The sequence below is a fragment of the Thermobia domestica genome, chromosome 8 (assembly GCF_964235325.1).
Source record: "Thermobia domestica chromosome 8, izTheDome1.hap1.1, whole genome shotgun sequence".
Classification (NCBI taxonomy): domain Eukaryota; kingdom Metazoa; phylum Arthropoda; class Insecta; order Zygentoma; family Lepismatidae; genus Thermobia; species Thermobia domestica.
The window spans coordinates 196,468,135-196,488,132 of record NC_137461.1 but is presented as its reverse complement, the minus strand read 5'-3'; the positions used below and the strand labels follow the sequence as shown (position 1 = coordinate 196,488,132).

General features: G+C 34.7%; 1 protein-coding gene across 1 annotated transcript in view; it reads right to left on the bottom strand.

Annotated features, from left to right (window-relative positions):
- Positions 1 to 12,077: 12,077 nt before the first annotated feature.
- The window catches only part of LOC145692415 (uncharacterized), a 139,865-nt gene continuing 131,944 nt past the window's right edge, over positions 12,078 to 19,998 (bottom strand). Inside the window, exon 5 of the mRNA XM_081767721.1 lies at positions 12,078 to 12,164. Coding sequence (XP_081623847.1) covers positions 12,078 to 12,164 — 87 coding nt within the window. The remainder of the gene's footprint in view (positions 12,165 to 19,998) is intronic.

Here is a 19,998-nt window from a genome sequence, read left to right as displayed (position 1 = left end):
TTAGTAATATATTTAGAATAATATTTAGCAATTTATTTAAGTTGGCAACACTGCTTAAAATAATGTAACTGCGACTTGTAATTAAACCACCAAAAACTATTGTTGTAATGTTTTAGAAGCAAAGGAAAGCAACAATCGTTGTAAAAATTTAAAACAAATATGTACGTCATTTTAAGTAGTATAAACGTCACTTCCCATCAGGGGCACATCTCCATGGTTGCTTTATTACGTCCGGCATTTAATATACGTTCTTTGTTATATTACGTATAGATTTTCGTGAGCCAGGGGGGCACGGGCAGCACTCTGTCATCTACTTCATTCGCCCATGTAACCAATTTGTATCTCTGAAAAGGTTTGAAATAACAATTGTTGTAAATGGCATTATGATCATTTAAGTCTTTTGGTCTAAATTATGAGACATGATATGTCAGCACGTTTTCGAAATAAAGTCTTTAGAAAAAGTTAAATTTTCCATTTCTTTTAACTTTGTTCCTTCATTCATTCGAAATGCATTATACCATGATCATAGTATTTGATGCTAAGATACAATTGATGCGCATGAGACAGTTCATGCCATTTGAGTATTAGAGATCTCCAAAATGTTGATGTTAGTGATACTGTACTGTCCTTTGTTACACTGTGTGATTTTAATTAATATCTAAATTAGAAATATATAATACCTTACACAGTGCAATTTGACAAAAAAAATACAACTTTGTTGCAACACTGCCTGTTTATCTAGTGCTATTGCACTATACCTAGAACAATTTTCCCTTCCATATTTCACAGAACGTGGTAGAAAATTTCAGCATTTTTAATATATATATAAGACGCGAATCCAAAGGGAGGGCTACAGGGGCAATAGCCCTCCTTGACATTCAGGTATATACTGGATAAAATGGGCTTCAATCCATCTTTCTTTACATTGCATAAAGCGGCAAACTATGTTTTAGCCTCTCCCTTGATCATATCCTGGATCTGCGGTGTATCATCTATATATATATATATATATATATATATATATATATATATATATATATATATATATATATATATATATATATATATACGCAGGTAGCCATTGGCGACTAGTGTTCAGTAGGAACGATTTCTGCCTAAACTTACAGGGCTGAACACAGTTTCTGTTTTTAATTAAACAATTAAATAGAAAACTGCTTTCTAAGTACTTGCAACCAGATTTATAGAGTGAAAAAGTGGATCTTTTCTTAGCAGAGTGGGCAGAATATACACTTCTTTTCTCCATCGATGTTGAATCAGATACTGAAAAAGATTTACAGTGAAAATTTCATTACAAGACTCCCAAATCTGCTGCCACTTGTCACATTTTGTGCAGTTTTACCTGTGAGTACTGCGCTGAGAAGAAAATGTATGTAACGTATGTAAAATCGTATGTTACATTTGTAAATCCTGTAGGTTTTGGACTTAACGTGCAGCAAACGTACCTAGGTACAACTGAAAACCCATGTTTTATCATACTTTCTGTATAAGTGTTCCATCTGTACGTACTTTCCGTATGAAACAATGTAGGCGGTCAGGATCTCACATACAAATGGACATATACATATATAGCATATAGCTGACGAAGGTAACATACATATATGTATGTAATATAAGCAAGACTGTAAGATATCAGACATCCTGCAACGGCATCATATAACATCTAAAAGCAGTGACTATGTAGCTTACGGATAACGTATGCTCCGTACAGATTTCCGTAATAAGCAAGAGGATTCCATATATTTGTACAGTCACTCACAAAAGTACCTGGACCCCTGACTTATAATTCCATTACTTGGGATCCAGGTCTTTTGCAGTTGTGAGAATGCCTAGATAGATGAAACCCAGCGTACACCTAACTTCTCGGCATTGACAGGAGTTGGTAGCACTAAGACAAGTCTTTATGCAATTAAAATTGTGAGTAGTTGACGCACAAAACATTTCTCCATTCTGATATGCATCTATTAGGTTCAGAGCGTGTTATCCAATGAACATCATATGCGAATTTCAATATTGCTGAGTATGTAATGTATTATTTCATTATATACTGTATATTAAAAGAAGTAAAAACACTGATCACACGTAAATCAGAAAATGCTTGAAAGTTGACGAAAATAGCAAATATAGAACAACTGCTGGAAATAATTTTGTAAATGACTGTCTTCATTGACAGACCTTCTCCTATTCCAACATCTTTTTCTTTCTAGTGAAAAGAAGATCTTGCTTGTCACATTGAGTATGCATTGAAATTGACATTGAAACAAACACTTGAAAAGGTTTCAGCCTGGTCGGGATTCGAACCCAGTTCTACCGAATAGAAATTCAATGCACTAACCCTAATCTGCCGCACCACTTCATCTTCCACCCTAACTAAAACCTAGTTAAAATCTTTCATGGAAAAATATAAACAAGATACTAATGCTTGTGTGAGTGCCTTAATGACTTACTCGACATTTCCTTGTTTAACTCAAAAGCAAGTTAAATAGACGGTTCCCAATGAGGACAATGACTATTTCCTATTATAAATAAAAAAGAAACTCTAATAAGACAAAACTGAACAACTCACCATAATTTAAAATTAAAACCTAAAGGTATTAAAAACAACATAAATATTAAATATTTTAACATCGTAATACAACTAAAGAATTCAAGTAATCCCCGCCATGAGTCCGAACAATAGACACTAAAATTGACAAACCTAGACTACCTTCACAAACACTAAAAGTCAAAAATAACAAACAAAAATAATTTTCAACATACAAACTACCTAAGGAATAAGATAGAAGTAAAAACTTATCAACACAATAAATTCAAGTCTTAATAAAACCATCAGCAAATGTCTGCGTTGAATAACAAAACAAACTATTCCCAAAATAACTAGAAAACAAGAAAACAAAACAAATAATATTTTCATAAGCTTTTATAGTTTAATTAAAACGTTGGTCTTGTAAACCATTAATGAATAATATTCTAAAAGCATCAAGAGAAAGTATAAACTTATCTTTAGTCCCCAAAACTAATATTTTAATAAACTACCTCTTGAAATCAAAATAACCTGAATATTACTTATAATCTTAATAGTCTTAAGATTCATTCTAATTCAAATATCTCATTCCCTATCAATAGGGCTAATACTCATTGTCAACACTATTACTACTTGTTTAACTATTTCAACTATAAGAGAATCCCCTTGATTTTCCTATATTCTCTTCTTAGTTTTCTTAGGAGGTATATTAGTTTTACTGCCTTTTTACTGATTTACTGCCTTTTTACTTTTATCGGATAGACTACCAGTATTCAAACAATGCAATTTTAAGCTAATTTCAAACTACTAACAGCTAAGGAAACTACACTCTCTTGTCCCTTCACACAAAAGATTACCACGACTGTGCTCTCGTGCAGTCCGAAATGAGAATCGAAATCGTTTATACGTTTACTCGTGTACATGGAGGAAAGGGCGCCTTTCATCACTATTAGTTCTGTTTATATTTCATGACACTTTCGATTTTTGGTTTAATATTTTATTTATGTATTTTTCGAAATTATCAACTTCTACGGCCTTAAGCTCACCACGTATAAAAGATGACATCCTTCAGCGAACACATTAGTTAGAGTTCAAGGAAGAAACAAAGGGGAACGATGGAGCGGCCTGTGACTTGCATGTTACGTACCTTTCTGACACTTTGCAGTGTAAATGAGAAATACCTCAGTCAAGATGGATGAGCTGGGAAAGCTTTTACACCTTTACAGCCGAGTGTTTGGTTTCATTAAAAATCGAATATGTGAAAATTAATTTTCGGTTTTGGTTTTGAAAAGAAACCATTCTTCAGTTTTGGAAACCGATAATGATTTTCGTTTTCGAAAACCCCAGCTGAGTTTGCTTTAGAAAAAGAGACCGATTACAGGTTCTTGAAAACAAGTGATGAATTAAGAATCGAACAGAAAATCTACTTGAATTGAGTTCATTTTGAGTTTAACGTCCCTTTCAGCAGCGAGGCTATATGAGACGGGACCTACTGATTAAAGTGGACTCCGAACCACATGAGCTCCGCCGGGAATCGAACCCGGATCTCCTATGTCAAAGGCGCGTACGCTAACAACTTATTCACGAAGGAGCTCACAGAAAATCTATTTTGAAATATTAAAATGTTTTCAAAACTCAAAGCATCAAGCGAATTTGTTTGTCATTGCATTACGAAAATACTTTCAAATAAGAATTCCGAGTTAGAAAGAATGATATTCCATCTCTTTTCGTTCATTAAGATTACCATTTCTCTAGCTTTCAAAACATCTAATAATAAAAATGAATGCAAGAATGTTTGTTTGCTAACTCCGCCTAGAACGTTGGACCAATATTGATGGTTGTGTACTCGTGAGTCTTTTTCACCTGTCTAATTGCACGCAACAGCCGAACGAAAATGATATTGTTATGCCTAACTCGTTTAAAAGTATCAAGGGCGCCGTTCCTGCGGGGGACGGGAGCCTGCCCCCCCCAAACCTGATGTGGCCCCTTATTGTATTTATGAATATACATTATTTGGCATAATTTGAATGCAATTTGTCTTAAAATCCTCACATATATATATACCTTCTGAATCTGAATGCCCCCCCAAATTTACAGAGAAATCGGCGCCCTTGAAAGGTATGATCATTTTTTTTAGGGTCCTCCTACTGTATTCCTGAGGAGCTCATCCGATATTGGTTGGTGCTGGTGGGACTCATTGTGGAACGTTAAGCCACGAGAAAGAAGTTTGACAAACCAAAGACCAATTGTTGGCATTCATTCGCCATTCCTAGCACAAATTCATCGCTTTTTTTCAGCTTATTGGGTAGACTGTCCCAGGTTGAAGTCATTAATAATAAAAGTAAGTCGCAATTGTTTGTTCTGTATGGTGCACTTTTTATACGAGTCTGTTAAACAACTCTAATGGCCTTCTGATTGTCTGTGTACCCCAGCCCAGTATAGAGTTTGTGACGTTTGATATGTAGCCTTAGTTCAGTGTCAAGACTTTGGTCCTTTGCGAAATACGGCGATGAGAGAACAAGATAATAAAATATTAAACTGAGACGTTTAAAGAGTAGAACTAAAAAAATAAATTAGAATGTACATATAATTTTACAAAATTTGTCAAATGGAAACCACTGAAGATAAGTAAAGGTTTCGCTAAAATTCAGCAATTCAAAATGATAAAAATAGAATCCATTAATCACGCTCAGTATTCTGCTCTTATTCTTAATTTAATTGCTGCTAAGTGGATGTCATCTACGTATCTAGCAAATACTCGCTCGTCTGACTATGTTCGATAGTGTTCGGCTATCCTCCGCAAGCACGCCCTACGATCTTGAAGACGAGTACTCTAATGCAGAACACGTAACACGTAGGACGTAAGACTGATAAATTTTATTCATTTTTCCCCATTCTTTAATGAGAACCTATTACCAATCCGTACTTTATAAAAAGAAAGGAAACAAAAACCAAAATAATGAAATTCAGAAGCAACCAAACTCTTCATAGTGCTGGTCACTCGTTTGTTTTTTCGTCAGCTATTAGCTTTGTACGTGTTTGTATAACTATACGTTATATTTTTAACACTAGAGCGTCAGAAACACATTTCACCTGTATCAGTGAACAACGAACATTTCATTTCGATGAAAAACCAAGGAAAAAGCAAAAGGCCTTAAGCTATAAGTATGTTAGTTACTTATAATTCCATGCACAGGTTGAACCTACTCTCCAAATCATATTTAAGTAAATAAGTATTGCCAAATCTGAACAAGATATGAATCTAACAGCGAATAAGCTTTTGTCAGTCAAGAACATAGGTGCATCCAGAAGGGCGGTTCTTCTCCCCCAGTAATACAGGCACCAGTGCTGCAAAAGCCTGGTAGGAGAGGAAACTAAGAATATTTCACGGTCTCTCCCCCAGAAGAGCCCTTACTTAGATTCACTCCTTACTTATCACACCTGTATACCAAGGGTTAGAGTGTTAGTGAGTACGATACGCGTGGCATTTCACATGAGAAAAAAACACATGTTCTAAAGAACAAACAAATCTAATTGACATTAACAAATAAATTATTAGCTGCAAAACGTTTAACATATCTATGTATCTATATATCTATATCTATGTATGTATGTATCTATCTATTTATCTAGTCTGTGGAAGTGTTCAGTTTTATTTCACTGTGTGAATTGAAATGTGTATTGGTGGGTAATATTGTTTTCACATTTGCGTAATTTATGTTATTGGATGCCCGAATATGTCTGGCAGTCTAATATAAATGGGTAACAATTAATTTTCCCTAGAATGGGATATATAAATATAATTAATTTATAACTACAAATTTGTTGACTAGGAGCCAATATGGCTGCCATGGCAACAACGTCTACTACTGATATTAATACAGACAATTTGGTAAACAACGGAAAACAAACAGGATTGAATATGCAACCTAATAAAAAATATGCTGTGGTATTCGATAGTACTCCTGGTTTAGTCTTAGAGGACTATTTAGTGGCTGTTGCAGATAAAGTGCAAGGTATAAACATTGCTTATGCTTCTCGAATAGGTGGTGGCAGAGTTTGTATTTATTTAAATAGTGAAGATAATGTTCAAAAGCTTATTAGTGCAAGTGGATTGTCAATTCAAGGTATATTTGTGCCGGTTCGGCGCTATATCTCACCTGCAACGAAAGTTGTATTATCAAATGTTTTACCTGACATACCAAATGATTTATTACTGAATGTTTTGAGTAAGTATGGAAAAGTAGTAAGTACGATAAGGCATATACCACGTCCAGATTTGCAACACGTTAAATCTTTTCGACGAGTTGTGTATGTGTTGTTTTACAACCCAAATGTGGTACCAAACTCTTTTCCTTTAGAATATGATGGTACTCATTACAGTATATTTGTTTCTAAGGACGATGTGCAATGTCTAAAATGTCATCTATACGGACATGTTGCACGAAATTGTTCCCTTGTACCAGAAAAGCCTTCAGTATCTAATGAGAATCAACATCAAGTTGCGTTAGCTGATATTGGTAGTTCTTCCCAACAGGCAAGAAAAATTCCGGAAGTTAATGACAACAAAAATAGAAGTTTCCCAACGCCAATGAAATCTCAGCCAGAGAATGTACAATTAAGTGAACCTAATCCAATTGTTCTTCCGGTAAAAATAAAACCCAGAGTTCGACCAATGATCACAAATAGGCCTATTTCAGATATAGAATTCCCTCCATTAACTCCAGTTGAGGATAACGAAGACATATTCACTGATAAACCTAATTTAAATAATTGCACTTCGAATTTAAATTCTTGTAACTCAAAATCTGACAAGGAGCCCAACAATCAGACTGATAGTCCAGATAATATGAATACTTATAATAGTATAGTTAATCAAAATGGTGGTGATGTAAACGACGATACACTTAATGATTCAATGTCTGACGATAGTTTTATTCCACCAGGAAAATGCGAGAAATCTATTTCAGAAGAAACCACGGATCAACAAAATGATACGTACATCACGGGTATAAAACGAAAGCAGATCAGTGATACCGTAGATGAAATATTATCAAAAAACAACCGGTATCAGTATCCGATAATGAAAATAATGAAAATGATAATCAATTATCCACAATATCAGCAAGTTCTGACTCGTCATTGCAAAAAGACGGAAAAAAATTAGAGTTTAACCTAATGACAGAAACGCCTTTAAGCCAAAGTCAATTCCAAGATTTTCTAACGAATGTTCGTAGTTTTAAGAAGGCCATGCCTATTGCTAAAACTTTTACTAATGACATTCCTGGTCTTATTGCACAATTAGAAAAGGTCAAATCATCTGGAGTGAAATATAATTTACGAAGGCGTCTTAGCAGAATTATTAAATCACTACATAGTGATATGTGAAGTAATATGTCAGAGAATGTTCATTTTCTGTAAAATAATTTGTCTATTTCTTTCGAATTTAATTATGGTTATTTTTTTATCTTTAAATGTGAATAGTATAGCAGATGAAAAACGACAAATTAGTTTATATCTGTATACACAAAAACATAATGCGGATATACTATTTCTTCAAGAGACAAATGTACATGAGGTACCTACATCAAAAACTCTAAATGATTATGCTTTTTATATAAATCCTGGCAAACATGCTTTTTCTGGAACTCTTATTGGTGTTCGCAAACAATTTTATATCCAGTTGAGTGAAGTATCTCATAATATTAGATTTGATGGACAGGTACAAGTGTTATCGTGTATATACAATTCCCGTAGATGGCATTTTATTAATGTATATATACCTTGTAACAGTCCGGTAGCTATGAAAGTAGTGAAGTCAATAGATGAATTATTGTCTACATTATCTTCTGTTGATTATGTTATAATGGGTGGTGACTGGAATGTAACTTTGTACCCAGAGGACCGGAGTAATTCTGTGGGAAGAAATACAACATTGGCTAATGTACTACGTGATATTATACAACATAATAATTTACAAGATGTATGGAAACATCTTTTTCCCAATAAATGTGGGTATACATATGTGGGAACGCAGTCACACTCTCCAAGATCTCGTCTTCATCGTTATTATACGTCATATTCAGTTTTACCTCGGATTTTAGACATAAAAATATTTCCGTCATTTTCAGATCATTCTAGTGTATTAATGTCTTTATCTGGATCAGAAACTCTAAATCGTCCTGCATATTGGCGTCTGGATAATGATTTACTTCATAACCCTTTGTATCGTGAAATTGTTGTAAATTACATTAATTTTTATGTTTCTCAGTTAGTTTGTGTTTCGGATAAAATTGGATTGTGGGAGTCTTTTATTAATGAAATTAGACGTATTTCTATTCAATTCTCAGTGTCTTGTAAGGAGATATAAACAGAATTAATATAAAACAAATTGAAGCCATTTGTAATGATTTCCTATGCAAAGATAATGTGAATCATGAAGAAATAAATGCATTTAATGAGTGTAAAGCTATGCTGAAAAATAAGTATGCGGTGCTAGCAACAAGAGTAATTAATACTAAGAGGAGACCCTTTCAACACACTGATGCTAGTAGTTTTTCCAATATAAGAGCTCTTCAGAATGATTGCAATAGAATTTCACATATTTCAAGACTTCGTGTAGGTGAGAATATAATATCTGATTCAAAAGCGATTGGAAAACACATCAGGGATCATTTTCAAAATCACTTTCAATGCACTGACTGTCAAGATATTAAATTATTTCATAGAACTTTATCAGTATTGCCGAAGCTATGTGATGTAGAACGGAATATTTGCGAAGAACCTATTACAGAAGATGAAATTACGGCTGCGGTTTTTCAAATGAACAAAAGGAAAACGCCATCATGGGATGGTTTAACTGCAGAATTTTATATGTGTTTTTGGTCTCAATTAAAACCGTTATTTATAGAAGTAATTCGTAGTTGTCTATCGGAATATCGTCTTCCTCCATCCATGACTATGGGAGTACTAGTTCTTCTACCAAAAAAGGGAGATAGTCCAGGGCCCAGCCTATAACCCCGTAAAAAATTTTAGGTCCGGAGAGTTTGATTGCTGGAATGAGTTATACAGTGACCAAATATAATTAAAATTTTAGGTAGACATTTGGTATTCTGTTCATTCTCTCTGGGCAGCCATTTTCCAAAATGGCCGCCGCTCATATGTAAATGTCTATATATCTCGTGAACCAAGGTACTTAGAAAGGTGATTTTGGTGTCAAAGGATATGTTTTCGAGGTCGCTGAATTCAAATATGACATCATCGGTAATGCCACTTAGAAAACTTACTAGCTGGCAACACTGTTGTCTTTATGGGCCAACTATAAAAAGCTACTAATGCATATTGCACAAGGATGTATCGTGCCCCTTCCAGGACAACAGAAAATCAATTTTTGCTGGTAGTTGACATCACAGAAAAACAGATTTTTGAAATGAATATAAGAAAAAAAGTGGCTTTAAATTCAACATGGCGGCCATATGGTGTCTAGTAACCAGGTCGCCAAGTAATGGACTTATTCAAATGCCTGTAAGGCAGTCACTCATTGCCCTAAAGAGTTCAAACAAGAAGTAGGATGTGCAGAAAAGGACAGACGTTCCAAGCGTTTCCGGTTTAGGCCCAGGGAATGAAGCGTATTCTCAGGGGCAAAGATGGGCAGTGGCGGAGGCAGGCATTTTTATGAAAATAGGGATTTACTGTAGATAATTATGCATATAACGCACAGTAAAGCATAACCAAGTGCGATGGGAGATGATCCAAAACATAGTGAACGTACCAGAAGGTAGTGTTTCATAGAATATTGGCACAAAATACCCTGTGACAATACAATAGTGATTTGCAGCAATATGCAATTTATTGGAAGAATATGTGGAGAAATATAACTATGTCCAAACAAAACTATGTCCAATGAAAATAGATATACAACTTCGCATAAACGTGTTAGTATATTTACAGAATGTTATTCAATAAAGAAAATATATATTGCGCTAAACAAATGAAAGCAAATATAGTAAAATTCAATGAAAACAGACTCTCCCCAGAAAATGCATTAAACCAATACACTTGTTACAATAAGCACATCGAATAAATAAACACTCCATCAGAACAATTATCTGATTGACAGTTTTCCTGGTCAGTTCTGAAAGAAAAACACCTCATTTACACTCTGAAAAGTTTCTACATGTTGAACATTATATCAGCATTTCTCCCATGCATAAATGATCATGTCTCCAAAAACAGGAGCGCGTAACTGGTTATGTACCCAAGATTGTACATTTAATACACACTGCCTGTTTTGGGCAATGTTGATATTGTCCAATAAAATTCGAAGATAAACGGGCCGTACCAAACATTTCCGTTGCCGTAGGAAGTACACATCATTAGGCTGTTGTTCCCGGAGGGATTGTAGCCAGGTCAATCCGATGATCAAGTGCACATGTGCAGTTTTCGGGGTGGTCGGCGTCATCTGGCAGGATCGTTGAATCCAACAATTTGGCAAGGAGTGCTTTCATGTACAAGGTGTTTTGCCCAGACCAGCTATCTAATATAACCAATGTTTTACCTTCGGTGGGTATCGTTGCCTTCACGCAGTTGTTTACCCAATCCTGCACCTGGGCTTGGGACATCTTTCCAGATTTACTACACGTTATGTATAGATTCGGTGGTAGAGTCGCACTCAATTGCTCAGGAACACGGGGTCCGAATTCATTACCCGTTGTTTCTTGTAAACATTCAAATAGTGGGCTAAGCAAGTCGCCTGTTGTGGTTACGGATGGCATTATTGTATATGTAGGTACACTTATTTTTGTTGCTCACGCATAGATAGGTTTTCTTCTCGCCAACATCGCCTAGCGTACGAGTAGACGTGAATTGCATTGCAATTCCCGACTGATCTGCGTTGGACAGCGGATTTTCGTATTCCTCAGCGGATTTGCGAAGATCCGCTGCCTCCGCAAAACGACGATTTGTAACTATGTGGGTAACCTTTCTTGGTTTCACCCGCACCTCTTGTTTTAAATTATAGATAAAGAACTCACTGGCAACAAAATTGCAAACGTTTAGTTCGCCACCTTTCTGCCTAGCCCACCTCTTAAGATCGACATCATGCACTGATAAGTCTTTGTCTCTTGCTTTCCTAAAATCCTCCTTACAATATAGCTTGAGAACATTACATTTTTGATGTCTGGTGCCTCCTTTTGTAACATACGCCAGAATTCTATAAAGCTGCATGTGGCTTTTAAGTTTGGGATACAAAGTCATTAGTCATTTGGGGGACCTTCCACTATCGTAGAGCCTCTTAATTGTTTGCATAGTGTCCAAACTAAACAGGTCAGTAAGATCCTTATCACTTTCATGGCAGAAGGCAGGTTCGATCTCTCCTGCATCAATATCGCAATGTTCATCCTCACTGTCGTAATGTACAAGTGTAGAGTCCGATTCCACCAAAATATCATCACCTAATAAATTTTGCAAAATCTCGAACAGTTCCCGTGCAATCGACTTTTATTCGCGAACCTTTGCTGCCCCAGGTCCCTCGTCCTTAGGCTTGTCGTAATGTTCTACTATCAGCATTTTCAACTTTCGTAATATTTGGAACGGGCTTGGCGGAAACAGCATGGTCCATTTCCTGTAATAATGAGAGAGTTGTAATTACTATCTTGTAAAACAATTCTAGTTTATAACACTTCGCATGTAATTCACAACCTTTATGATTATTAGCGCTATCAAAGGGGCCCATTGGTTTACATGACTTACCAACTAACAAGGTTCGCCAAGCCCAGTGTTCCACATGGTGCCAGCGACACTTGGTGTGAAATGCATTTCGCAAAAACAATACTACTACTACTACTACTACTACTACTACTACTACTACTACTACTAATAATAATAATAATAATAATTATTATTATTATTATTATTATTATTATTATTATTATTATTATTATTATTCTCCTACACAGATTACTTACCTCGTTTGCGTAATTGCACTGCAAAAACCTCTTCAAGCTGAAGGTAACCCAATCTGGAGCGAATGACAAATTTCCTTTATTTCCTTCTTACTCTTAAGACACGAATGCGAATCTCGTCAGGCAGAGTGAATTCGTTACCACTAGTTCGTCGACAAAGATAGGAACGGCCACTCTAACCGGCTCATGGTTGTTTGCACGTCAAATTCTGTATTGTTTCATCTTCACAATGAATATTCATAGTTCTCATTGCGCACATTGTAATTAGAATGAAACTTTTGGTTCGTAAAACATCGCAGATCGATAGGTATGTAATAAAAATGCCATTATATATTTGCATGCGAGCTAATAAACCTGTATGTTATAATGTGTTCTTTGGATCAGAAACATACACTGCAGTTTTCCCCAAATAGCACGTTTAAACCGCGTATGCAGAGTGCCAGTAGGCTTACTACAATAACTACAATTCTTACTTTAATGCTAGTAAACGTGAGGAGCTTCTGAGCGGCGACCTACTACTGCCTTTCCTACAGTGATCTCGGAACCACCTTTTTCAAGAGATACTACTTCATTTGAACGCACAGACACGCGTATCGTAGGCAAGCGCTTTGACAAGTAAATCACCCGAGGGCAACGTTCTACTATAATCTTTTCCATTTTCTTACGTTCACTATGTTTTTACTCGTCTCCGAAAAGCACCCTCCGTTATACTTTGTTTATGCATCATTATTCACGTTTTCTCCACCACCTTATTCTTCAATATGCCTCAAAGTTTCAAGGTCAATCCTTTTCGTCTTTACCACCATGTTTCTCGTTCAGCACATCCCCCAACAGAAATTTCCTGGTGCAAATTTGCGGTCCCGATTCGCGAAGCATATACCGTTGCCTTTCGAACTTCTCACCTTCCACGACGGTTGCGATTGACAATGTATCCTTTCTCTTCTAGGACACGCAATTCAATGGTCATGGTCATTCTATGGTCCATTGGTCATTCGACGTAACATTTATACTTGGATAAGATCTGTTGTGCGACTCTATGAGAGACTCTGCAGCAATTTTCTTCACTTCAATACCTCGCACTTTTAAACGTGTTTTTCTGTTTTGTTATTGTCGCAACTTAACGAATTTAGAAGCGTGGCCATAGATTTTGCGATGTAGGTTGTATTGACATTTTGACCAGTTCCCAGTTTGTTCATGGTTATCTTAGAGAGTTGAGATTGGTCTATCTTCTTTTATTTAACAACATATTTCATACAATATGCTATTTGACATCCGGTTCCATTTGCAAAATTTGATTTGGACCCCGCCTGGGACTCTGCGAGTGCCCCGGGGACACAATCTTTTCTTTCAAAAGGTTCTGGGCTCCACACAAGTTTGATATGTATTCTCAGAGTTTCCTTACCCGACCGTTTCCGAAAAATCTGACCTGGAATCTGACTTTGTAATGTATGGTATGGAGCTCAATTTCTAAATTTTCACGCATATATATCCGCAACGGTTGAGATCGACGATGTATCCCTTTTCGTGTTATGTTCTTTTGGGACATGGTATCCAACGGCCATAGTCTCGACTCGCAGTCAGAGTTATACTTGGATAGGTTCCCTTGTAAAATATGAAGAATATATAAGAAATATTCCGCTTGCAAAATTACCCCCAACTTTAAAGTCAATCCTAGGTCACATTCTCCGTTCCTATTATCCAGTTAGAAAAGGTCTTACCATATTAGAAACATCGTTTCCGGAACTGGATCCGTGTACTTTTGGATGGACTGAATTGAATGGTTTTTTGCTACCAATAAAATTCATGAACCCGTTGCAAAATAATGTGATCCGAAAATGTGGATGCAAGTTGTGAAACAATTACCGATGTCCTTGAAGAAGTGTATTTTACAAGTGTACGACTTACTGCTAGTGTAATAGAAAACAGTGTGATAAACGAAATGTGAACATTTTGATAAACAAACAAATTGCTGCATGACAGAGATAACATAAAAACTACATTATACAAAGAAGACTGATAGTGAATAAAACTATCATAATTGTACGTTAGAAATATATTTGTATTCAGCGAAATATTTTTATATAAGATTTTTACTATTTCTTATAAACTATAGAATTTTACATCCAGTATTATCATTCGCTCTTTACCTACATAAACTAAAATATTTGATTCGTATTCGCCCTTACGGTATAATGTCTTGGTAGTACTAATTTCCAAAAACAGTGTGCTACATTTAAAATTAGTTTGAAAATAATTTCATATGATTGAACAAATCCAAAAACACAGGATTGTTTTTAAATCAATCACCAAGTGTATGTGGCTCCAATGATAATCTGGTGGGTGTTATACCAACCACCATACTGAAAATGGTTGCCAAGATGGAATCAACTGGATATAAGATGTCTACCTAGGATTTTATTTTATTTGGTCACTGAATAACTCATTTCATCAGTCAAACTTTCTGCGCCAAAACAATTTTACATTCTATAGTAAATTTTAATTTAGTCTGGCACATTTGGGGATATAGCACCGGAAACGAAAGAATTAACAAAAAACAGGGGTTCGCTCCCTTGTCCTCACGTAGTTATGCACAGTACGGACATACTACAAATGGAATCTTATGGGAGTTTTCAAAGGTATATTTTGTAAGACTTTTGTAGCTACATTCTTGTAGATATAGCTGCCTGGAAACAATAGGTCAAAGTTCTGTTTTCATTGAAAATGTGTACATTTTTTTAATTCTGTCGCTTCCCCTGAGAATACTCCCCCTAAACCGTAAACGCTTGAAACGTCTGTCCTTTTCTGCATATCCTGCTTCTTGTTTGAACTCTTTAGGGCAATGAGTGACTGCCTTACAGGCATTTGAATAAGTCCGTTACTCTGCGGCCTGGTCACTAGCCGCTATATGGCCACCATGTTGAATTTAAAGCCACTTTTTTTCTTATATTAATTTCAAAAATCTGTTTCTCTGTGATGTCAACTACCAGCAAAAATTTTTTTTGTAGCCCTGGAAGGGGCACGATACATCCTTGTGCAATACGCATCAGTAGTTTTTTATAGTTGACCGTTAAAGACAACAGTGTTGCCAGCTAGTAAGTTTACTAAGTAACATTACCGATGATGCCATATTTGAATTCAGCGATCTCGAAAACATATACTTTGACACCAAAATCACCTTTCTAAGTACCTTGGTTCACGAGATATATAGACATTTACATATGAGCGGTGGCCATTTTGGAAAATGGCTGCCCAGAGACAATGAACAGGATACCAAAGGTCTACCTAAAATTTTAATTATATTTGGTCACCGTATAACTCATTCCAGCAATCAAACTCTCCGGACCTAAAAATTTTTACGGGGGTATAGGACTAAGATCTTTTAGAACTGAATAGCTGGAGGCCAATCACATTGCTAAACACGTCATATAAAATTTTGTCTCGTGTATTAGTTAACCGGTTGCGTCGAGTAATGCATTCAATTGTTCATGAAGATCAAACATATGGAGTATCCAACCGTTCAATGTATAATAATATTCATCTAATACGAGATGTTATTAGTTATTGCAATATAAAAGACCTCCAGTTGCATTACTTAACCTAGATCAATTATCTGCCTTCGACAGAGTAAATCATTCATATCTTTTTGAAGTTTTAAATGCTTTTGGGTTTGGCTCTGGTTTTATTTTATGTATCAGATTGTTGTATCAGAAGGCATCAACAGCAGTGCGTCATGGATCTGTATTGTTAGAGCCTTTTCTTCATCTTTGTGGTGTACGTCAGGGTGATCCGCTGTCAGGTCCTCTTTTCGCTTTATCTATTGAGCCTTTTTGCATATGTGTCGACGTCATTTAATCCAATATGGATTATCGATTCCAAAGCCTCTTCATATATCGCCTAACAATGTTGAAGAAAACAAAATAATTGTTTCAAGTTTTGCCGATGACGTAGTGTTATTCATAACACGGAATGAAGGTTTTAATGAAATTTATAATTTATTTTCTGAGTACAGTGTGGTGTCTGGAGCAAAGCTTAATCTTCAAAAATCATGTGGACTTTGGGTTGGCAGTTGGAAACATCGCAAAGACGCACCACTGAATGCCACATGGATTTCAAGATCGTGTAAATTTTTAGGAGTACACTTGGGGAATACAGAACACGATGAAAGAGTTAACTGGGATAATCTGGAAAGCAAAATAAAGAAGAGTCTTTTAAGGTGGCAGCACTTTTCGTATTGCACTTCATATTATAGTCGTCGCCTATTATTGAATACGTTTGTGGGATCAAAGTTGACACACGTGTTTACGGTTTTACAACCTCCGTTGGTTTTTTACAGTGAATAGATAAATTATTTTTGAATTTCCTCTGGAATAGACATCATTGGCTACATCCAAATTATGTATTTTCTCCAGTAATGCAAGGTGGTTAAGGAACAGTGCATATTTATAATAAAGTAATATCGTTGCGGTTACGTTTTATAGCAAATATTTTACGATCAAATTTTCATTCAGTTCTTAATGATTTAATTTTGTTTCATTTATCATCCTGCTGTACACATCCATTAAACCCTGTCCATTTTTTTATTATGGATTTTAATACAAATAGCATTAATGGTGTAAATTCTTTCTATTCATCTGTTATTAATTCATGGAAGCATATGAATGTCTATCTAAACCTGAAAAAAATTTACATTGGATTTCTTTCGTTCTTTGCCCGTTTACAACTGTCTAATATTTCGATCAAACACAGATTTGATTTCTTTGAGTCCTGAATGGAAGCGATTATCTGTATATGCAGTTGGAGATTTACTATCTGAAACTGGTAGTTGGTACGAAGAGGACCATTTTGATTATTCAAATCTCACAAAATGCTCCCAACGTGTCTTGACACTTGGCTTAAGAAGATTTAAGAATTTACTGAAACAATTTTTGACAAGAATTGATCATACGGCTGAAAATAAGATTGACTATACTTTTTTGAGATTGGGAACAAACGATACTATACATTTTCCAACAACATCAAAAACGCTATATCGACAGGTACTTTCTCGATCATTATCTCCTAATCCAGTTACAAACAAATGTCGTTGGACGAATGAAAGGATTCCGTGGACTGAAATATGCCGATTTCCCTCAATTGGATATGATGCTCAGAATTCATGGAGGTTTTTCCATGATAGGCTAATAACTCCTGAAAGACTGTAACAATGGAAGAAATTAGATGGTCCGAAGTGTCTTTTCTGCCCGCAAGTCGGTACAGGAATACATATAATATATGAATGTGATGCTGTTCAGTCAGTTTGGAAATTTGTAAGCACTTTAATCTGTAAAGTTTTGGACTTAAATGAAATACCTAAAAGTAAACTCATGGTAGGCTATTTTAACTCTAAAAAGTCAACTGCTATTTCTCTCTCTAACTTTTTGATTATTTTAGCACGTAGTACAATATACATTGTATATAGATATCATTTATATTGCAGTTTCAATTGTCCTCTGGATTTTTTGAGTATATATATACGCCGTTTAAAGTATGCTATAAATAATGCTTATAAAGAAGCTGTATCTCAAAATAATATTGTAGCCTTCGCAAATACATGCACATACAATGATGTTCTTTGTACCTTCAACGAGCAAGAACTTGTGTATAAAATATAATATGCACTTATATGTTGAATATAAATACGAAAATTTAAATTTGTAGAACATTGTAAGTCTAGTTTATAAAATATTGATGATAGAATTACCGATGTAACCTTATTGAATGGAAATTAAAAAAAAAGAATGGAATATATATATATATATATATATATATATATATATATATATATATATATATATATATATATATCTGTCTGTCTATCTATCTATCTGTCTGTCTGTCTGTCTGTCTGTCTGTCTGTCTATCTATCTACACACATATATAAATAACTTATTTTAATATAATTATGGTATATAATTATTCATGTATTAAGGAATATATCATATCATTACATACCAAAATGTTCAACCTAAACGGGAATCAAAGTCAGGACCTACGCTTGTAAGTCCTGCACTTTGCCACTAAGCTAGTATCTTTATCTTTTCCTTATAAGCTAATTAGCACAGGATAGAAGCGGACAGGATATGAAAACAAGGAAATAATAGAGTTTCTAAAATGCTCACCAAAACATTGTGCTTACAGTAGGACAACTACCATTACCATGTTTTTATAACGACTCTATAGAAAAGCGTCGTCAACCTGGTTCGTCTTGTAAAATATCAGTTACGAAGCGATAATTACTTTTCTTTATGCAAAAATCAACTCAGATATTCAAAGATTATTAGTCTCACCTTTATTGCTTGATATGTCTTAAATATTCTTTTTAAGACCGTAAAATACATAAATTCACTTGACTAGGTCAACACATAACATGTACATAGCCACAACTATCCCATAATAATCTCTTACATATCTTAAAAACATTCTTCTTTTCTGTTAATTTAAAATGAACATTCTACTAAGTATATTACATATTTATGAACACTTTTTGCCCACGGTACAGGTTAATATTATACAAACTAAAGTATTTCGTTATAGAAAATGTCGCCCGACAAAGGGACTCAATATAAAAGTCATGAGTAGGCTTGGCTTTTATATTCAAGAACCACTGGTCTGATTAGATTAATGTTCGTACATTACATATGTTCTTTATATTTTGATCACACCTCGTATATATCTTCATTACTTTTTGGTTAACCCTCATATATATAAAATATTAGTTATTATCATTCACATAAATACATTTACAATAAATCTTTGATTTCATTAATATTTCTCTTTTATTACCTTATTATTTATTCTTTATCATTAAAAACATCGTCGCTTAGAAATATAATTAACGAGGGTGAAACACAAATTATCAAGATTACTAGTTTCGATCATTATTACAAACGATGATGTGACAAATAATATTTGTTCTTTTCGGGCGCATTGTATAACAAATAAGTTAGATGTTGCAATTGTAATGTATACATAGTAGCACTAAGATGTCCAAAATAAAGAAGAATTTCACTCAAGGTAGTCATTGAATAATTGATTTTATAGAATGGATCTTATTCTTAACATAATCTTTGATAATTAAACACAAATCAATCTGATATAAAATAATTTTTGCCTTTAACTAATTATAAATTGAATTATGATTCTTCACATTAATAAGAAAGAATGAAAATTAAACATAACCTACGTTTGAATAATCAAATGGAAGTAAATAAATTTATTTTACAGAAACAAAAGACACCTTTTTGTTATTAAATAAACACATTTTTCATTACTATTGTTATTTTTCATTCTTATTTATTTGATCAAGAATGTTGGGTGCTACTAACTCTTTAACTAGATGCATTTCAAATATTTATAACCATCGTTTTCATTATTAATATTAACACAAACTTTAAAACGAAAATTCACAAGAATCTATAACCAACATGGGTTTAACCTAATTTCGTTAACGGTAAT